At 41.3% G+C, this 20,936-nt stretch overlaps 1 protein-coding gene across 2 annotated transcripts in view; it reads left to right on the top strand.

Moving 5' to 3' along the window:
- The window catches only part of PARP15 (poly(ADP-ribose) polymerase family member 15), a 50,413-nt gene that overhangs the window by 4,225 nt on the left and 25,252 nt on the right, over positions 1 to 20,936 (top strand). The window contains exons 2-6 of one of the 2 annotated variants that reach the window (XM_039477219.2): positions 7,611 to 7,727; positions 11,787 to 12,023; positions 14,271 to 14,492; positions 17,707 to 17,785; positions 18,949 to 19,098. In XM_039477219.2, the coding sequence (XP_039333153.2) occupies positions 7,611 to 7,727; positions 11,787 to 12,023; positions 14,271 to 14,492; positions 17,707 to 17,785; positions 18,949 to 19,098 (805 nt within the window). The remainder of the gene's footprint in view (positions 1 to 7,610; positions 7,728 to 11,786; positions 12,024 to 14,270; positions 14,493 to 17,706; positions 17,786 to 18,948; positions 19,099 to 20,936) is intronic. The other variant, XM_074404253.1, reaches the window with a different exon arrangement.

The raw sequence follows: 20,936 nt of genomic DNA, 5'->3' as shown, positions 1-20,936 counted from the left end.
ATTCAGTAAGGTAACATGCTGTATAGATTTGTAGCTAGGAGCAATAGACTATATCATTTAGCCTAGGTGTGTAGTAGGCTGTACTACCTAGGTTTGTGTAAGTACACTCTATGATACTCACATAATGACAAAATTGCCCAATAATGTGTCCCCATCATTAAGTGACAGATTACTGTATCTCTTCGAGATCCTGTTTTCAATTCTTTTGTATTTATATCCAGAACTGGGATTGCTGAATCATATGGTAATCCTATTTTTAATTTTTTTAGGACTGCCATGCCGTTTTCCATAGCAACCAAATCATTTTTACATTCCCACCAACAGTACAGAAGGATTCCAATTTCTCCAAATCCTTAACAATACTCATTATTTATTTTCTTTTTTTCTTCCTTCCTGTTGTCTTCTTTTCCCTTCCTTTTCTTCTCTTTTTCTTTTTCTTTCCTTTTTCCTCCCTCCCTCTCTCCTTCTCTCTCTTTCTCTTTCTTCTTTCTTCTTTTTGAGATGGAGTTTCGCTCTTCTTGCCCAGGCTGGAGGGCAATGGTGCAATCTTGGCTCACTGCAACCTCCACCTCCCAGTTTAAGTGATTCTCCTGCGTCGGCCTCCGAGGTAGCTGGGATTACAGGCTTGCACCACCATGCCCACCTAATTTTGTGTTTTTAGTAAAGATGGGGTTTCTCCATGTTGGTAGGGCTGGTTTTGAACTCCCAACCTCAGGTGATCCACCTGCCTTGGCCTCCCAAAGCATTGGGATTACAGGCATGAGCCACCGCACCGGCCCCTTACTTTTTCTTTTACAGCACCCATCCTAATGTGTGTGAGGTGATATTTCATTGTGGTTTTGATTTTTTTTTGCCTAATGATTAGCGATGTTGAGCATCTTTTTATATGCTTGTTATCCATTTGTATATCTTCTTTGGAGAAATGTCTATTCAAATCCTTGGCCCATTTATAAGTGAGGTTTTAGTTGAAGTTGAGTTGTAGGAGTTCTTTGTATGTTATGAATATTAACCTCTTCACAAATATATAATTTGCAAATATTTTCTCCTGTTCTGTAGTCACCTTTTTATTTTGTTGATTGTTTCCTTTGCTGTGTAGTTTTTTGTTTCACGTAGTCTCATTTGTCTATTCTTACTTTTACTGCCTGTATTTTTGGTGTCATATCCAAGAAATCATTGCCAAATTCAATGCCATGAAACTTTTCTTTTTTGTTCCATTGTCCTATATGTCTTCTTTATGCCAGTACTGTACTGTACTCTTTTGATTACTGTAGCTTTGTAGTATGTTTTGAAATCAGGAAGTGATATAAGCACAAAATGCCTTTATTAAATATTATTTAGATATTTCACTGTCTTTCATTTTCACTGTCCTTCATTGTTATCACCTGACATAAGAGTACTATAATGAAACTATTTTTGCTAGTAAAATGTACTTAAAATAGGCTAGAGAATTAAATTAAGAAAAATATGGGAGAGAAAAGGCAAAAGATTTCACTTAAATGTAAACCAGACCACTAAGTGATGATTTATCTTCTGCTTGCCTGGGTACTTACTGTTTCCCATGTTGACCCATTCCATCTTAGGGCAGTTCTAATTATTTAAAAATGTAGCTTTATGTTAAGCCCAAATGTGTTTTACTATAGCTCTACATACCAGTGTAGAGTTGTAGAAATCAGTCTTTCATAAGATAATCCTTCAAATGTTTAAAGACAACTGCCCTTGCATTCCACCCACTCATTAACTCTACTCCTTCAAGTTAAAGATTCTCATTCCCAAGGCCTGGCATGGTGGCTCATGCCTGTAGTCTCAGTACTTTGGGAGGCTAAGGGAGGGCAGATCACATGGAGTCAAGAGTTCGAGACCAGACTGACCAACATGGAGAAAACCTGTCTCTACTAAAAATACAAAAATGAGCCAGGTGTGGTGGCACATGCCTGTAATCCCAGCTACTTGGGAGGCTGAAGCAGGAGAATCACTTAAACCTGGGAGGCAGAGGTTGTGGTGAGCCGAGATTGTGCCATTGCACTCCAGCCTGGGCAAAAAGAGTGAAACTCCATTAAAAAAAAAAAAAGATTCTCATTCTTTTCTGCATATCCTCATGTGACATGGTTGCGTCCTTTCAGGGCATCAGTTTTTCTATTTTGAACATATCTAGTTTTCATAATCCTTTTGCAACATTTGGCACTTTGAGTAAGCACATACCACAGGTGTGTTTTTATCAGATGCCTGTTTTTACCAGTGAAAAGTATAATCAAGTTATTATTATTCATGCACATCCTCATTAGTATGTTTCTGTTAGTATTGCCCCCAAATTCATTATCACCTTTTTTTTTTTTTTAATGAATGGGCTTTGTTTTTAGAGCAGTTTTAGGTACACAGAAAAATTTAGCAGAAAACAGAAAATTCTCAAATACCTCTTCTCCCTTAGTTTCCCCTATTATTAACATCTTGCATTAGTGTGATACACTTATTGCAACTGGTAAACCAATGCATTGTTATTAACTAACATCCATAGTTTAGAATTCACATTTTGTATTGTATAGTTCCATTGGATTTTATTTGTTTGTGTGTGTGAGTGTTTGTGTGGTTTTTGTGTGTGTAGGTGTGACGGAGTCTCACTCTGTCACCTGGGTTGGGGTGCAGTGGCACCATCTCAGCTCACTGTAGCCTCTGCCTCCTGGGTTCAAGCAATTCTTCTGCCTCAGCCTCCCGAGTAGCTGGGACTGCCACTATACCCAGCTAATTTTTATATTTTTAGTAGAGACAGGGTTTCACCATGTTGACCAGGCTGGTCTCGAACTCCTGGCTCAGGTGATCCACTCACCTTGGTCTCCCATAGTGCTGGGATTACAGGCGTGAGCCACCATCCTGGCCTGATCCATTATTTTTGACAAATGCATAATATCATGTGTCCATCATTACAATCACACAGAGTAGTTTCACTGCCCTGAAAATTCCCTGTGCTCCACCTATTCATCCCCCTCTCCTTCTCCCAAATCTCTGCCAACCACTAATCTGTTTACTGTCTCTGTAGTTTTGCCTTTTCCAGAATGTCATATGGTTAAATAATACAGGATGTAGTTTTCAGACTGACTTCTTCACCTAGGAATCTGCATTTAAGTTTCTTCCTTTGTGTGTGTGTGTTTGTGTGTGTGTGTGACCTGATGACTCAGTTTTTTTTTCTTTTTAGTGCTAAATAATAGTATGGGATACTACAGTTTATTTCTCCATTCACTTGCAGAAGGACATCTTGGTTGCTTCCAAGTTTTGGCAGTTATGAATAAAGCTATATTGCTTCCAGAAACATTCATGTGCAGGTTTTAAGTAAACAAAAATTTTCAATTTATTTGGGTAAATACCAAGTAATGCAATTGCCAAATCATATGGAAAGAGTATGTTTAGTTTTGTAAAAAACTGCCTGTCTTCCAACGTGGCTGTAGCATTTTGCATTCCCACCAGCAATGAATGAGTGTTCCTGCTGCTCCACATCCTTGCCAGCATTTGGTGGCCCTGTTTTCCTTTCTTAAACAGAGCTATATTACTGTTGATTTGTACTGAGTTTACTGCCAAGCAGGATGCCTTAGATGTTTTTATATGACTTAGCTGCTGAGCCACATTCTCTTTCTCTCAAACTTGTGCAGTTATTCTTTGGACTTGCCTTAGTGGTCTTTCTTTTCTTTTGTACCTCTCCCAGATGCCCTGGGCTTGGTCTCTTTTACTTATCAGGTGCATTCATAAGCCAGTTGCTTATTGACTATATTACTGTTAAGGACTCACACTTGCAACAATCCCAATTGGGATTGCCTTTGGGAGACTAAAGGTGCCTCTCTAGAGGTCCCTGGGAGTTGACCTTCATCTCCTGATCAGATGGTCTGTAGACAATAACTGACTGTATGGAGGTAGAAGAACTGAACTCCCTTGCCCCTTAGAGGGACAAATGCTCTTAAGGAAGTTATACACTCCAGAGCTCCCTGGGGGATCAGGCAGGAACTAGGGTAAACCTAAAGACACATTCTAGCTTAGCTTCTTCCCCTTCTCCAACTTCATCTCTCACTTCCTACAGGTTTCTCCTGAGGGCACAACCTTAATAAATCACTTGCATATGCATCCCAAACTCAGGCTTTGTTGCTAGGGAATCTGACCTAATTTTATGACATCTTTCAATTATAGCACATAATTGTTTCTAATATTTTTGACTATTATAACCATTCCTTTAAAAATGGTAATGATCTAACTTCAAATAGGTTATTTTGAATTGCTCATGCATTGTTGCTTGTATTTATTGAATCTCTAAGAGCAAGACTTTGTCAGGAAAAGAATTACCTTTTCAATATTACAGTGAATGTCCATGGGAAAATCAGATCAATGTGATAAAACTTTACGGCTAAGTAAACATGTATGGAATAGATCTGTTCCATTAGGTGAGGATTAACTCCATTGCATTTACGAATATCACATCTTTCACTGCGCTGTTGACAGTGGTGTCGTTTTAAGAAGACACTCGATTTCAATCTCATGAGTGTCAGGATTTATGTGCTAGAGGTACCTTTTACTCTTTAAAATATTACCATGTGGTTTTGTCTGAATGACACCTACCCTTTATTTTTATTTTTAGTGGTGGACACCTACTTGGCCAAAAAGTTTGGGTTTTCAATGAAAGGCCCATTTCTGTGTCCCAGTATTATGTGTTTTGGGGCACAGCCTTGTATCAAGGGGAAAAGTCCCTGAAAATGTTGTCAGCACCATTCCTGCTGGCCCTGGATCCTCACATATGGAAGTTCTTGCCTAAAATGCATCACCTAATCAGAATGACACATCACAAGATGAGAAGTTTTCACTGTGAGGTAACATGATTGCAAGGCAGTCACAAGGGGTTGGAGGTAACACGCAGGTCTGCAACCACCCAGCTCACTCAAGGAAGACCGAAAAACATCAAGGTCAAGACCTGTAGATAACATGCTTCTAAAAAATTCTCCATTGTGTCTAAATATCAAGTCACCCAATTGAGTGTGAAGCCTGTATGGGATTACATAAAAAACAGTGTAGAGGATGATAGGATTTTGATTGAGTTTGATATGTTCAAGGAGATGGTCATACTGTTGTAACTGAGCGAGTTATAGAGAAAGCACACTCTGAGATTGAATCAGGAGTCCTTTATTGCCAGCGACCGAGAGATGGCTAATGCTCAAGATTCTCTCAGCCTCCAGGCAGGGGCTTGACTCCTTTTTATACCTTGATTAGGGTAGGGGAGGGGGAGCCTAGCTGAAGTGGAATTTTACAGAAGCAGAATGAGCGGGTTAGAGGGACGTGGTTGCAGGCCAGGGTATTTTCCAATCACCAAGGGGGTCCAAGGTGGAGTATTCACAATAGCAGGTGTGCTTGCCAAGCAGGATATGGTTACAATGTTTATATGGTAGGATAAGCACAGCGTCAGCATGACCCAGTTATGCACCTGAGGGAGACATGGTGGGAGAAATGGCGGAGAAGCTAAGATGGAGCCTATCTGGCTCACAGCTAAGATGAAGTCAGTTGGGCTAGCATGAATTAGGCTATCACAATATTAACTGGTTGCTTGGAGGATGTGAAGGGATATAACACAATTAAAGACAATAAGAGAAAGCATCAACCAAAACATAAAAAGGAAAGCCAAAATATGACAGAGAATGTGGCTAGTTCTTTTGGGAGGTTTTCTAGTCTTCACATCAATGCTTCAAAAGCCTTTTATCGAAGGAATTCTTGTGGGAGATCACTGATAAAACTTTCATCCAACATACCAGCCTGCATGCAGAAGACTAACAAATCATGAAATTCTTGAGCAAGTGAAAGTATTGCCCAGAAACCCGCTGCCAAGGCAGAGAGTGAAAAATAATCAAGGACAGTTTTAAATAAAGAAAACTGATATCCTTTTTGAGTGAGATCAGGCATGGAAAATAGGCTTTGTTTCATGGATTACCTCTGACTAAATGATAGTTGTTGCCTGGAGCTCTGTGCTGAGGAAGAGTCTGAGACTGGATCTAGGTTGATTGAAAAAGAATGCTAATATAGATTAGTAATGTCTGTCACAGGTGCAAGAGGGGTGACATGTACTATGTTTTCACCATTTGTGTGACAAATACCATTAGGTAGATCAGCTCAGATTCCATGAAGAGTAGAACTGAACTGAGTGTCAAGAGACTGGATTCAAGTACTGTGTCCTCCATTAGCTAGTAGTTTGATTTTGAACAAATGACTTCATCCATCTGCACACTGGTTTCCTTTTCAGGACAATGAAGTTTCTATTTTGGATGATCTGTTATAACCCTTTAAATTCTAAAATTCTATGATTGATTAATAGTCAAACTCCAATGCATTATTATGGAGTACTCAGGGATATGTCCTAGTTGGAGTGCATCCTGAAGGGGACCCTAAGACAGGATTCAACATTAAGTTATTTAACTAAGAAAGTAAAGGAAATAGGCTGGGTGTGGTGGTTTATGCCTATAATCCCAGCACTTTGGGAGGCTGAGGTGGGTGAATCACTTGAGGTTAGGCATTCAAGACCAGCCTGGCCAACATGGTGAAACGCCAACTGTACTAAAAAAAAATACAAAAATTAGCCGGGCATGGTGGTGTGCACCTGTAATCCCAGTTACTCAGGAGGCTGAGGCAGGAGAATCGTTTGAACCTGGGAGGTGGAGGTTGCAGTGAGCCAAGATTGTGCCACTGCACTCTAGCCTGGGCAACAGAGGAAGACTCCATCTCAGGAAAAAAATAAAATAAAATAAAGGAAACTGACAGGGTGTATCATCAAATCAGCTCCCGCTTAATCCCACTGGGGAAACTCATAGCGAATCTCTCTGGGAGGCAAGGTTGCTGCCTTATTTTTATGCCAGTTCCTGTCAATCACTGGATGAGGGCGGGTGGTAGGCGGGGGCTTGTGGAGGGGAGCTCAATATACCTGCACTCCCTCTGTGCTATACCAGCAAGCCAAGTGAGCTTTGACACTAAAGAAAGTCCCCAGGCAAGAAACACAGTTGGAAACATGTCCAGGGTACACTTAAATAGTAAGGGCTGCGGGATACAGGCAGGGTTGGCTATGCTAGGATTCTTGGGGGGAATGAGTAAAAAAGCTCACTGGCATTTAGGGTATTAAATAGAATTGATGCTTAAACATTATAATAATCAACTATTTGCTTTTAAATCTCAGAGGTGAGTTATGAGTTGAGTTAGAGAATTCTGTGAAATGTAACAGTTATTTTCTATACGAACACCTGTATTTATTTATTTATAATTTTTTTTTGAGACAGGGTCTTGCTTTGTTGCCCAGGCTGGAGTGCAGTGGTGCCATCATGGCTCACTCCCACCTTGATCTCCCAGGGTCAAGCAATCCTCCTACCTCAGCCTCCTGAGTAGTGGGGACTATAGGCTCATGCCACTGAGCCTGGATGATTTTTTTTTACATTTATTTTTTGTACAGACAGGGTCTCAATATGTTTCCCAGGCTGTTCTTGAACTCCTGGGCTCAAGTGATTCTCCCACCAAAGTTCTGGGATTACAGACATGAGCCATGCACCTGGCCTAAGGGAAGTCTTGAAATTGGCATTGCTGGTAATGCTTTACTGTTTTCTCCACAGTCCAGAGACGAGTTCAGCAAGAAAGATTATTTTTCAGTCAGAAATGTTCTAGCTTCAATCCAAACCAAAGAAGATCTGAACCTCAAGTTGATAAGTGGAGATGTTCTGTACATCTGGGTAGGTGATGCCACTTAATAAATCTACCAAGGAACAATGGGATCTAATTAACTTGCTCTGTGACTTGTTACATGATTTAACTTATTGTCTTAATCAAAGATTAAAGATATCAAGGTAAGTGTGAGAAGTTAACCCCACTTAAAGTTTATGCAGAAATATACTTACCATCTCCCATATTCTTCCACATGTACTCATGTGGAGGGGTTCAAGTTTAACCATAAACAGGAGTTTGCAAATCCACTGATTTTATTTCTCTGTAACTGATCTTGACTTACTCTCAACCAAGTTCTGTTTTTCTGTCCTGTACCAGTCAGCATTAATGAAGAAAATATGCATACACCACACTATAAAATCACCCTTCACAAACACAGACCTTTGCTCCTGCCTGAGGACTTTGCAGAAACACAGGAAGAATGAGGAGGGATAAAGATTACCAGAACAGGTGCTAAATTCTCAGCCTGGCTCCTGCCTACCCCTTCTCTCCTATTGCTTCCCCTTTCTTGGAATCACCAATTAACAGGAGATACAGGCTCTATATTCCTTCTATAGTTGACATCCATCATACTCAATCCTGGCTTCAGATCATAATCATCTGGGGGACCTTTTAAAAATACATATGCCTTGACCCCATCCCTAGAGATCCTGATTTTAATTGACCAGGGATGTGGTGTAGGTGACAATAGTTTCTGAAAGCATTCCAAGTGATTATCTTACGTAGCTGGGGCTGAGAATCACTGGCTCAGATGCTTCTTAGAATTTTATAGCCCCGCGATTTGGACACCTGATGTTTACCTTCAGGTGGCAGCCATTCTGGACTAACAGAAAGAGAACTGCTGAGAAATTGGGAGATTCTTCTGGATTATGAGCTACTGGAAATATTCTTTGCATTTGCTGTGGTTAAGGAGGTGGCAGAGGGGAGACAGCCAGCTGCTTTCTTCATGTTCTCTAGAGTAGAGTATGGACTTTATAGAGTCCTCTGTCACGTGGATTCAGGACCTTGTCCTCAAAGCAGCAGGTTGAGAAGTTGCATCTTATCATTTTACACAGAATTTATCTGACTTGCACTTATCAAACTCAAGAGAGTTATTTATAAAACTGGAATTGTAATTATTTCATTTGCAATGAAAAAGATAATTGCCATGGCTACTGGTAATAGTGAGCTCTGCAACTATCATGAGAGTGATTGGTGAGTAATATCACCAGAAGAACTGGATGATATAAAAGTACAGTAAATTTATCTTTCACTCTAGCTGTAGGCATAATGTTGTGAGTAAGCAGACAAACTCTAAAGCCAGTTCTGGCAGAGTTCAAGTTCCACCACTGAACAGCCACTGATCTTGGTCAATATCCATCTTATGTCTCCGGGTTCTTATCTATAAATATGAATGATGATGATCTGAAGGTTGTTATGAGGTTTAATGAAATAATTAATATAAAGTACTTATCCCCTGCCTTGCACATAGTAAGGACTCAAAAAAATGACAGCTGTTATCATTATCCCCCATATGATGGGCCACTTTATATTTTACCTTACCCAATTAGTACTCAACCTAATTAAGATATATATTACTTACCCACATTTTATAGATGAAGAAACCAAGGTCTTTTCATTACGCAGTCCACTGAGTTGATTATAAATTTTATGTCAACTCACAACATAAATTTTATGTTGGGGTTTACCTATTCTCACACCATTGGATGGTGCTGTATAAACTTTGGAATCCTCTTCATCTTTTTTCTCTGAATTCTTTTTCCTATCTAGTTAGTTTCCAAGCCCTAATAAGCCCCCTTTCAAAATACCTCATGTACATGCCTTTCCTTTTCATTGCCGTTGTCTACCCGTATTTCAGTACACACCACCCCCAACCCCCAATCACACCTTAGCACTACCCTGGCTCCCTTGTCACTCTTTTACCTGTCCTCTCTGTCACTGATATATATTCCAAAAACATTATTTTAACAGGTACTTCTCTGCACACACATCTTCAGTGTGTTCCTACTACCTATAGGGCAAAATCCAAAAATGTGTGGCTTTCCAAGTACTCTATCATCTGGCCCTAGATCTCTTCCCAGCCCCTCTTCTCACTATTGAACCTCTGCTTTAGCTAAATTTGACTACTTTCTGATATTTCACAATCCTATGCTTTCTTGCTATCTTTTCTTTCTTTGAGATGGAGTCTCACTGGAGTGCAGTGGTGTGATCTCAGCTCACTGCAACCTCTGCCTCCTGGGTTCAAGCGATTCTCCTGCCTCGGCCTCCCAAAGTCCTGGGATTACAGGTGTGAGCCACTGTGCCTGGCCACAATCCTATGCTTTCTTAAATATTCCACACACCTCGAATGCCTTGCTGCCTTCTTTCTACCTGACCCAGTTATAGCCATTCTTTAGGGCCTATCTCATATTCTTATCCCCTTTGTCAAGCCTTCACTCACTATTCCAATCTAAATGGTTTCCAACCTTTTTTGAAGCTTTATACCAATTAATATTTGTATATTTAACAGAGTGTGTCTTTTGATTATTTTGAACTCATTTAAGTGTTAGTTGCTCAGGCTCGTCTCAAACTCCAGGGTTCAAAGTGATCCTCCTGCCTCATCTTCCCAAAATGCTGGGATTACAGGTAGAAATCACCATGTCCGGCCTATTTTTTTACATGTGAATATATTGCTTCCTCGAACTGTGTGGGAATCAGTAAATAGAGAGTGTAACTGCAAGTGTGAGTGAGGAAAACATGGGCTAGATCTAATTTTGTTTCTTTTTGTTTCTTGGATGGCTCACTCACTCTTGTCTCTGCAAGGGGCTTTTCAGATCTTCAGATTGGTTTATGATAACTTCATATAATACCTCATATGCTAACATTATAAGTGGACCCAAGAATGCCAATTATTAGATTGAGAAATATAACCTATTATATGTCCCCAAAACATAGACATCTTTTAATTTACAATGAAGAAGAGTTCCCCCGAAGACCCAGGACATTCAAAATCCAGGACAAAGACCCAGGACATTCAAAGATCAGGCTGGGCTCATGCCAGTAATCCCAGCACTTTGGGAGGCCGAGGTGGGCAGGTCATTTAAGGCCAGAAGTTTGAGACCAGTTGGCCAACATGGCAAAACCCTGTTTCTACTAATAATAGAAAAATTAGCCAGGCATGGTGGGTCATGCCTGTAATCCCAGCTACTCGGACACTGAGGCACGAGAATTGCTTGAACCTGAGGCACAGGCTGCAGTGAGCCAAGGTCTAGCCTGGGGAACAGATCGAAACTGTGCCTTAAGAAAAGAAAAAAAGAAAAAAAAAAGCCACATAATCAGGGTGTTTGTCTCCTCCTAATCCCAAATTAGCAGGGAATCAGAAGGTTTCTGGTGAGCACAAAATCTGAGTAACAGGAGTTATGAGTTGAATATGTAACATCTCATGGCATTAGGTTATGACCCTCATCTCACCAAAGGAAGAGCCTTAGCATTGACATTGGAGAACCTGATTTACCTGGACAGGCTAGATTGGACACTGCGTACCTTTATCATAGTGACTTTCCTTTCCCTAGGCCTTCAGGGCTGACCATAGTCTCCTTCATGTTGACCTAGTCTTTCTTTTGGTATATTGTTAAATTAAAAACAAGCATTCTCAGTTCCTGACAGCTTAAGAGCAGTTTGCTCTCCCTTCTCGTCTCTGTCTCAATCTTTCTGTGTTTTTGTCTCTGTCCATCTCTGCCTGTTTTTCACTTTCACTTTTCTTCTTTCTCCATTTCTCACTTTCTTAGTCTTCATCTCTGACTCTCTGCCTCTGGTCTCTGACTCATTTTCACGGTTCTACTCTGACTCATTGTGTGTTAATTTCACAGTGATGGTTAATCTATTTCCTCAATGTCTAAGTTTTGGAAGTAACCTCATCATGGTGTTTCAGTGCTAACAATAGACTGTAAGTTCCTTGAGGGTAGTGCTGACATGTGAGTATGATAGGCAAAACATACCTGTACATTACCCCACAATACTTAGTAAATTTAGAGGTGCTCAGTCATTGTGTATTGATTCAATCTGTAACTGTTGCTGTTTTCTTTAAGGCCGATGTCATTGTCAACACCGTTCCCATGAATCTTCAGCTTGGAGGAGGAACACTATCTTGGGCAATTTTGCACAAAGCTGGTCCCATGCTCCAGAAAGAGTTAGATGCCACCAGGCAGGAAGCAGAGGAGAAAGTGGGTAGCATATTCATGACAAGTGGCTGCAATCTGGACTGCAAAGCTGTGCTCCATGTGGTGGCTCCAGGCTGGGATAATGGAGCAGGGACTTCTTGGCAGGTAGGGAAAGCTCTTAGTTCTCCACTTCATTTGGTAGCTTTGGGAATCTCCTTCTGGTGTGGTATAGAGCTGTGTTCAAGGAAGGCAGTTTTGCCCCGCAGAGGGCAGTTGTCTTGTTACAACTGCTGCTGGTACTAGTGGGTAGAGGTGAGGGATGCTGTTAAACATCCTATGATGCACACACCAGCCCCAACAAAGAAGTGTCTGCCCTAGGCCGTGAGACCCTCACATTGATTGAACCCTGTCTATCTTTTGAAATCTTTATTACATTCCCTGGAGAATCCATCACAACTACCAGTTATTTCTGAGTAACTGACCCTCAGAAGTAGTAACAGTCATTGGGATTCTCCAGGAACGTTGTCCAAGATGTAACATAATAATCTTTCAGTATAGCAAAGAGGTGCACCCGATGCTCTGGTGATGAATAAGAGTCAGTGCCCTTCTTTTGATAACGTCATTTCCACCTCTACTTCCAGTTTAATTTTGCAACTTTTTTTTTCCGAATGTAAAAAAGTAATATAAATACATTGTGGAAAATATCGAAAAGCACAAAAAGACAATAAAAATAATAATCCAACCACCAAGAGATAACTTTTTTTTTTCTTCTTCTTCTTTTTGAGACACAGTCTTTCTCTGTCAGCCAGGCTGGGGTGAAGTGGCACTATCTTGGCTCACTGTAACCTCTTCTCCACCTCCCGGGTTCAAGTGATTCTCCTGCCTCAGCCTCCTAAGTAGCTGGAATTATAGGTGCCTGCCACTGGGCCCAGCTAATTTTTTTTTTTTTTTTTTTTTTTTTTTTTTTTTTTTTTTTTTTTTTTTTTGAGAAGGAGTTTCGCTCTTGTTACCCAGGCTGGAGTGCAATGGCGCGATCCCGGCTCACCGCAACCTCCGCCTCCTGGGCTCAGGCAATTCTCCTGCCTCAGCCTCCTGAGTAGCTTGGATTACAGGCATATGCCACCATGCCCAGCTACTTTTTTGAATTTTTAGTAGAGACGGGGTTTCACCATGTTGACCAGGATGGTCTCGATCTCTTGACCTTGTGATCCACCCGCCTCGGCCTCCCACAGTGCTGGGATTACAGGCTTGAGCCACCGCGCCCGGCCTAATTTTTGTATTTTTAATAGAGATGGGGTTTCACCATGTTGGCCAGGCTGACCTCTAGTGAGCTGCCTGCCTTAAACACCTGACCTCAAGTGATCTACCTGCCTTAGCCTCCCAAAGTGCTGGGATTGCAGGTATGAGCCACCATGCCTGGTCTTAATATTTATTTCTTAGTTGAGATTCTCTTTTTTTCTTTCTTTTTTCTTTTTTTGAAACAGGGTCTCAGTCTCTCACTCAGGCTGGAGTGCAGTGGTGTGATCTCAGTTCACTGCAGCCTCTGCCTCCTGGGTTCAGGTGATCCTCCCACCTCAGCCTCTTGAGTGGTTGAGACTACAGGCATGCACCACTATGCCCAGCTAATTTTGTATTTTTAGGAAACATGGGCTTTCACCATGTTTCCCAGGCTGGTCTTGAACTCAAGGGCTCAATCTGCCTGCCTCAGCCTCCCAAAGTGCTGGGATTACAGGTGTGAAGCACCATATTAGACCTGATATTCTCTCTTTAAACATTTTTTAATACTTATTTTTAACTTAACATAAATACTGCATGTTGTTAAAAACTCTTCAAAGGCATCACTTTTAGTTGCATTGAGGTACCATTTTTATCCAGCCATTCTCACACTGTTGGACCTGCCCCTCCTGAATGAGTTTGACTCTCTCTGGAAAGTACTCTGCCCTGTTTTGTTTTGTTTTGTTTTTTTATTTGAGACGGAGTTTCGCTCTTGCTACCCAGGCTGGAGTGCAATGGCATGATCTCGGCTCACCACAACCTCCGCCTCCTGGGCTCAGGCAATTCTCCTGCCTCAGCCTCCTAAGTAGCTGGGATTACAGGCACGCGCCACCAATCCCAGCTAGTTTTTTGTATTTTTTTTTTTTAGTAGAGACGGGGTTTCACCATGTTGACCAGGATGGTCTCGATCTCTCGACCTCGTGATCCACCCGCCTCGGCCTCCCAAAGTGCTGGGATTACAGGCTTGAGCCACCGCGCCCGGCTACTCTGCCCTGTTTTTTCCCCCGCTTTCTGACTTTGCAGGCCATGACTAAGCCAACAATAGCAGAGAGGTTCTTGTCAGAGTTGCTGGGACCACAACTCTGTTTTCCACCAGCTTAAGCTCTAACTTATGTAAATGTACTTTGCACATTTCAGATCATGGCAAATATAATCGAGAAATGTTTGACAACCGTAGAACAGCTGTCTTTCTCATCAATTACATTTCCCCTGATTGGAACAGGAAATTTGCAGTTTCCCAAAGCTGTTTTTGCTAAACTAATCCTTTCAGAAGTGTTCAAATACAGTAGCAGAGCAAGGCCGAAAACTTTACAAGAAGTCCACTTTCTGGTACATGCAGATGACGACGAAGGCTATCAGGTATGGTTACATATCCCATCTGGTTATTCTGGCAAGTGAATCCAAAAGCAATCAGATCTATGAATAACCATGTTTTCTACTCCTGTGTCCTTAAGTGATGGTTGCTAATGGGAGGTTGTCATATGATTTAGCTATAAGCCAACACTCATAACTCATGTAGTTCTTTCTAGACGGTTCATCAAGAGATAAGCTAATCTATAATAAATATATTCTTAGGCAGAAGTGGAAAGTTATTGGTATAAAAATGGCCTAGACATTTTAACACTGACTATGTGAAAGCTAAGTCCTGTCTTTATCTATGGGGAAAGGGCAGAATAAGAGAAGCCTCAAGAATTTAGTTATTTGGATAGAATAGACCAGTCTACACATGTCTATGCGTGTCTACAAACTAGCAATAGCAGCGCCATATTCAGCAGTGGAGAAGCAGTCAAAGCACACTTATTAAGTAGTTCCCACTGACATTAGAAGAATGGTATAACTAGGTTTAATCTCAGTTTTGCCATTTAAAAGTTGGGTGGCATACCTCTCTGAATCTGAGGGTTTTTTGTTTGTTTGTTTGTTTGTTTGCTTTTTAAGACAGTCTCGGCTGGACGCAGTGGCTCAAGCCTGTAATCCTAGCACTTTGGGAGGCCGAGGCGGGCGGATCACAAGGTCAAGAGATCAAGACCATCCTGGTCAACATGGTGAAACCCCGTCTCTGCTCTCTTAAAAATACAAAAAATTAGCTGGGCATGGTGGCATGTGCCTGTAATCCCAGCTACTCTAGAGGCTGAGGCAGGAGAATTGCCTGAACCCAGGAGGCGGAGGTTGCGGTGAGCTGAGATCGCACCATTGCACTCCAGCCTGGGTAACAAGAGTGAAACTCCGTCTCAAAAAAAAAAAAAAAAAAAAAAAAAAAAAAAAAAAAAAAAAGACAGTGGCATTCTGTCGCCCAGGTTGGACTGCAGTGGCACCATCTCGGCTCACTGCAGCCTTCACCTCCTAGGTTCAAGCAATCTTCCCACGTTAGCCTCCCTAGTAACTGGGATTACAGGCATGGGCTACCATGCTCAGCTAATTTTTGTATTATTAGTAGAGATGGGGTTTCTCCATGTTGGTCAGGCTAGTCTCAAACTCGTGACTCAGGTGATCCACTCACCTTGGCCTCCTAAAGTGCTGGGATTACAGGTGTGAGCTACTGCACCGAGTCTGAATCTCAGTTTTATCAAGCGTAAGATGAGTGTTGCAATAACACCTTTTGGAGTTGTTGTATTTAAAGAGGTGTATTTGAAGTGTTTTGCATGATATGTAGCACATAGCAAACCTCAAAGCTGGTAGTAGTCATTATCTGACTTTAAGGACTGACAGGCAATTGCTACAACTAACATTAGCACTTAAACAGGACCAAAGATAATTTTGTTTTTTAAGTTCTTAGTTATTCTTGCCCATTCTGGATGGAAGTGTGGTCTTCCCAGAGATGTTTCCCAAAGTTCCCCAGAGACACTCCAAAATATTGCATGATACAGTTTGTAAGTAAATTTGTCCACAGGAAATAATAATAATAATAGTTTAGGCCGGGTGCATTGGCTCAGGCCTGTAATCCCAGCACTTTGGGAGGCCAAGGTGGGTGGATCACGAGATCAGGAGTTCAAGACCAGACTGGCCAACATGGTGAAACCCCATCTCTACGAAAAAATACAAAAATTAGCTGGGCATGGTGGCTTGTGCCTGTAATCCCAGCTAGGCTGAGATCGGAGAATTGCTTGAACTGGGATCCGGGAGGCGGAGGTTGCAGTGAGCTGAGATCGTTGCCACTGCATTCCAGCCTGGGCTACAGAGCAAGACTCCATTTTAAATAATAAAAATAATAATAATAATAGTTCAAAAAGTAACAATTACTCCCCAAAGTTTTAGTTTTCTTTCCCCCAGTAAATATAAAATATCCAGAGACATATGTTTTTGCTCAAAGATAAACTTGGGGAAAATTATTATTAGCAAAATGTTCATGATATCTATGTCCTTGTTGAGTTCACAATAACATCTGCCCTTTATTGGAGTGGCATCTCCAGTAGCAATCTGGAAAGTAACTGCCCCAAATTTCATTGTTAACTAAGAATTAGAAATATGGGCTGGTGCAGTGACTCATGCCTATAATCCCAGCACTTTGGGAGGGTGAGGCGGGGGGATTGCTTGAGCCCAGGAGTTCAAGACCACCCGGGGCATCCTGGCAAAATTTCATGTCTATAAAAAATTGCCAGGTGTGGTGGTGCACATCTGTAGTCCCAGTTACTTGGGAGGCTGAGGTGGGAGGATCACTTGAGCCCAGGGTGTTGAGGCTGCAGTGAGCCAAGATCATGCTACTACACTCTAGCCTGGGTGACAGAATGAGACCCAATCTAAACAAACAACAACAACAACAACAACAAAGTAGAAACAGTCCCAAAGATACCTGAAAAGAATGAAAATGGATGAAGACAACCCAAGTGAAACTCTATAACTCCTCTGTCACCCATTGCTCAATTTTATCACTCACATGACCAAAAAGCCTTTTTGTTTTTCCATTTCTAAAGAAAATTTCAATGTATGTTGTTTTCTAATGTAGATTTTAGTACTTTCATTCAGGAGGCTTTGACTGGACATAGAGATGAAGCGTACTATATGTATTTGTTGTTAATCAACCCCAGAATGTACCTAACAGCCAAAGATTGCAAGGAACATTGTTGCCCAGCCCCCGCTCACCTACAAACATTCTACCAAAGCACAGTGGATATAAGAGATTAGAATTACGGGGCTTCGAAAGATGAGGGATAACTGATAGTGGTTACAAAAAAGCCATGTGACTTCCTGCAGAGCAAGTATAAGAAGATGGGTCTTTGTGACCCTAAAATGGAAAAACTGGTTCTTTTACAGGTCCTTGTGGTCCCTAATTTAGCCATTGGCTAGAAAGCCTTCATAAAGGAACCCTTCCAATACCTGACTCCCAGTGTGTCAGCATCCCTCCTGACATACTTGCCTGGATAGTGTTAGTTTACTCACAAAAATAAAGTAAATCAGCCCCACTAGTTGTTGAGAAAATCCCCAGGTTGAACTGTAATCCTTTAAGAAGTCTCTGAGGGAAGGGGAAATCTTTTGGAAACTATTGTTATTCTTTGGTATCTGATGATGAGTGCTCCAAAGAATTGGATTAATATTTCTACACAACATCGTTGTGGTCAGTAACTGTTTCTATTTCCAGGCATTTTTAGATGAATTCACAAAATGGTCAAGAAGAAATCCCAACAAAGCCAGGATTCCCGTGGCTGGAGATACCCAAGGTATCTGGTAAAGTCGTTCCGCTAAGGAAATATTTCCTTTTGCTTAGCAACTCTTCAGTGGTAGTTGAAGTCTACTAGAAGGAGGCAAAGCTAATTCACAGGAAGAACATGAACAACAAATCAGTGCTGGAGGAGGTGTTAGAGCACATCCTATTGTCTGGCCACACGAAGAAGCAATCATACAGTAACATGAACCAAATCAATGGTAACGAAACCAGAGTTTCTAAGAAATGGTAATAAAAAAATAACTAACCTGTGCCCGGCACACTATACTTTACTAATTGCTTTCATATATAGTATATTATTTAATGTGTGCAGTGGCCCCATGGCAGTTGGTTCTGTTGCCACTGTAAAAATGTCAAAATGTAGATCTAAAAGGTTTAAGGGATGAGCTGAAGTGGCACATCTAAGTTGTTGGCCTCAGAGTGTGGGATGGAGAGTAATATGCCAAAAGGATAAAGGTAACTTCCTCTGAGCAGCCTTTTTTTTTTTTTTTTTTTTTTTTTTGAGATGGCATCTAGCTTTGTCACCAAGGATGGAGTGTAGTGGCATGATCTCGGCTCACTACAACCTCTGCCCCCTGGGTTCAAGTGATCCTCCTGCTTCAGTCTCAAGTAGCTGGGATGATAGGTGTACACCACCACACCTAGCTAATTTTTCTGTATTTTTAATAGACAGGGTTTCACCATGTTGGCCAGGCTGGCCTCAAACTCATGACCTCAAGTGATCTCCCCCATCTCAGCCTCCCAAAGTGCTGCGATTTCAGAGCAGCCTTTATATTGCTACACCTGTGGTAATAAAAGACTCTCCTAGCAGTGTTGTCTGCAAGACATGACAGTGCCCTTGGCACATTCCCTTATTCTCTCACTCCTCTCTCTTGACACCACAGCAGCTCTTGTCAGTAGACAGAGAGGTACAATCAGATATTTCTGCCTCATCCTATATAATTCAGAAAATGTAGATACTCCTAGTGTCACAAAGTATTATTTCCTTAAAAAAGAAAACCTAGCTGTTTAAGAGGCCAGGAGACATGGTAATATTTGGGTTTATGTTGAGGGAAAAGAAAGAGGGTTGGGCTGGGAAGAGAAGGGCTGCAAGATGTGTGCTCTTCCTCTGGGAGCTGAGCCAGCAGCCCATTCTTTATCCATTTTCTTTCTTTGCAGGTACCTTGGGGACTGTCTCTAATCCTTGGTTCACAGCATATGAAATGAAAATTGGTGCAATTACTTTTCAGGTTGCTACTGGAGATATAACTGAAGAAAAGGTAGATGTTATTGTAAACTCAACAACAAGGATATTTAGTCTGAAATCAGGTACTTTAAGCAATATATTGTAGTTATTAGTATGACTAATTTCTGGAAAGGAAATTTTGGCTAATATTTGCCTTGAATAGACAGAGAGTGTTGTAGAAAATATGTGGTCCCTGGACTCAGGAAGACATGGGTTGATCCCAGCTATGCCACTTAGCAATGTGTAGCTGTGGACAAGTCACTTAGCCTCTCTGAGCATCAGTTTCTTTGCCTGTCAAACGCCTTTTTCCGAGGAGAGGATTAGATGGGGCGTAACTGATGTAAAGGTGGAGTTTAACAGAAGCGTTGTATTTAGCATCAGGTCTGGATTGTCAAACTTCCAAATGTAAGGTTCAGTACCTTTAAGTTCCTCCATTTTTATTTTCCTTTTTATGCAACCCAGTTGGCATTCACATCTTACCTCCTGTAGCTCTTCTCTTCTCTACATTACACTGACCCAGAAATGAAACGCGAGCCTTTTTCTTCATTTTCCCTGAAATGTTTGACTACTCTCATTATGGTGACACATTTGGGCATGCCCTCCCCACACATCTATTAATTTATCCTTATAACTTATACACTCTTAACCTTTTTTTTTTTTTTTTTTTTTTTTTTGAGGCAGCGTCTTACTCTGTTGACCAGGTTGTTGTGCAGTGGTGCAATCTCAGCTCACTGCAACCTCCGCCTCCTGGGTTCAAGTGATTCTCATGCCTCAGCTTCTCAAGTAGGTGGGACTACAGGCATGTGCCACCATCTAATTTTTTTTTTTTTTTAAGTAGAGGTGGGGTTTCACCATGTTGTCCAGGCTGGTCTCGAACTCCTGACCTCGGGTGATCCACCTGCCTTGGCCTCCCAAAGCGCTGGGATTACAGGTGTGAGCCACTGTGCCTGACCCTCTTAAACTTTTGTATATTATAAAACATTGACTTTTAAATTAAAAGGGCAAGATAAAACATAACTATAAATAAAATTTAAATATTTTCTAAGTTGAAAAATAGTACGCAGAAGTGAATCTGTAGAATATCCATTTAGTTCATTGGTCATTCCATTTTTCAGTCATTTAAAATGTAGATATAAAGAACATTTAGTTATTTGAAGCACGCTAAATTGAACCTGTGCATTCATCCCTGCCCCCTTTTGGAATTCCATTAATACAACTGTAAAGGAATGAAAAGGATATAAACACACAAGAAAAAAGAATGTTGGAGGGAAAACAACTATGAACAAAAGATAAGAAATTTTTAAATGATGGGGAGCTGCTAGCCAGGGTGGTAACTGCCATGGAGTAGAGAAAATTTAGTGCCTGTAGGTGAGAACAGTAGCCCCAGAGACACAGGAATTGGAGGCCACTGGTATCTGAGAAGGCAGGGGCCAAGTACAGAGATGAAAACACAGTTGAATGAAATTCCAGATCAGTAGCAATTAGGCTACTTGACTGGATCCCCCGTCCTATACAACAGTAACTTTTCTCGCTCTTCCCTGGCCAGAGATGGGAGGTTTATTCTCTAGAGAAACAGAACCAGAGGGATTTTGGACTTAGGCACCAGGCATAGGTGAGATGAAGAGCTAGACTGAAAACTGTTTAAGAGAGCGTCTCTGTACCAAACAGTGAGTGTCCAGCCCCTCTCCCTGCATGGATCCCAGAACAACAGACAGTAGGTGCTGCCTGCTCGCCTTATGCTGAAGCCCACTGGTCAACAAGCCTTCTCACATAGGGCTTCTAAGCTCACTCTTAAACAGGAATAGACTGGCAAAGATCACTTGACATTCGAGGAAAATTTTCACAGCAAAGACAGAGACCAGAACAAATAAATTGAAAAAAGATTTTTTAAAAAAGAGACATTTCATAATGTCCTCATAAT

Source organism: Saimiri boliviensis, chromosome 8, assembly GCF_048565385.1.
Source record: "Saimiri boliviensis isolate mSaiBol1 chromosome 8, mSaiBol1.pri, whole genome shotgun sequence".
Classification (NCBI taxonomy): domain Eukaryota; kingdom Metazoa; phylum Chordata; class Mammalia; order Primates; family Cebidae; genus Saimiri; species Saimiri boliviensis.
Note: the sequence above shows the minus strand (reverse complement) of the source record. Positions and strands in the feature narration are given on the sequence as shown.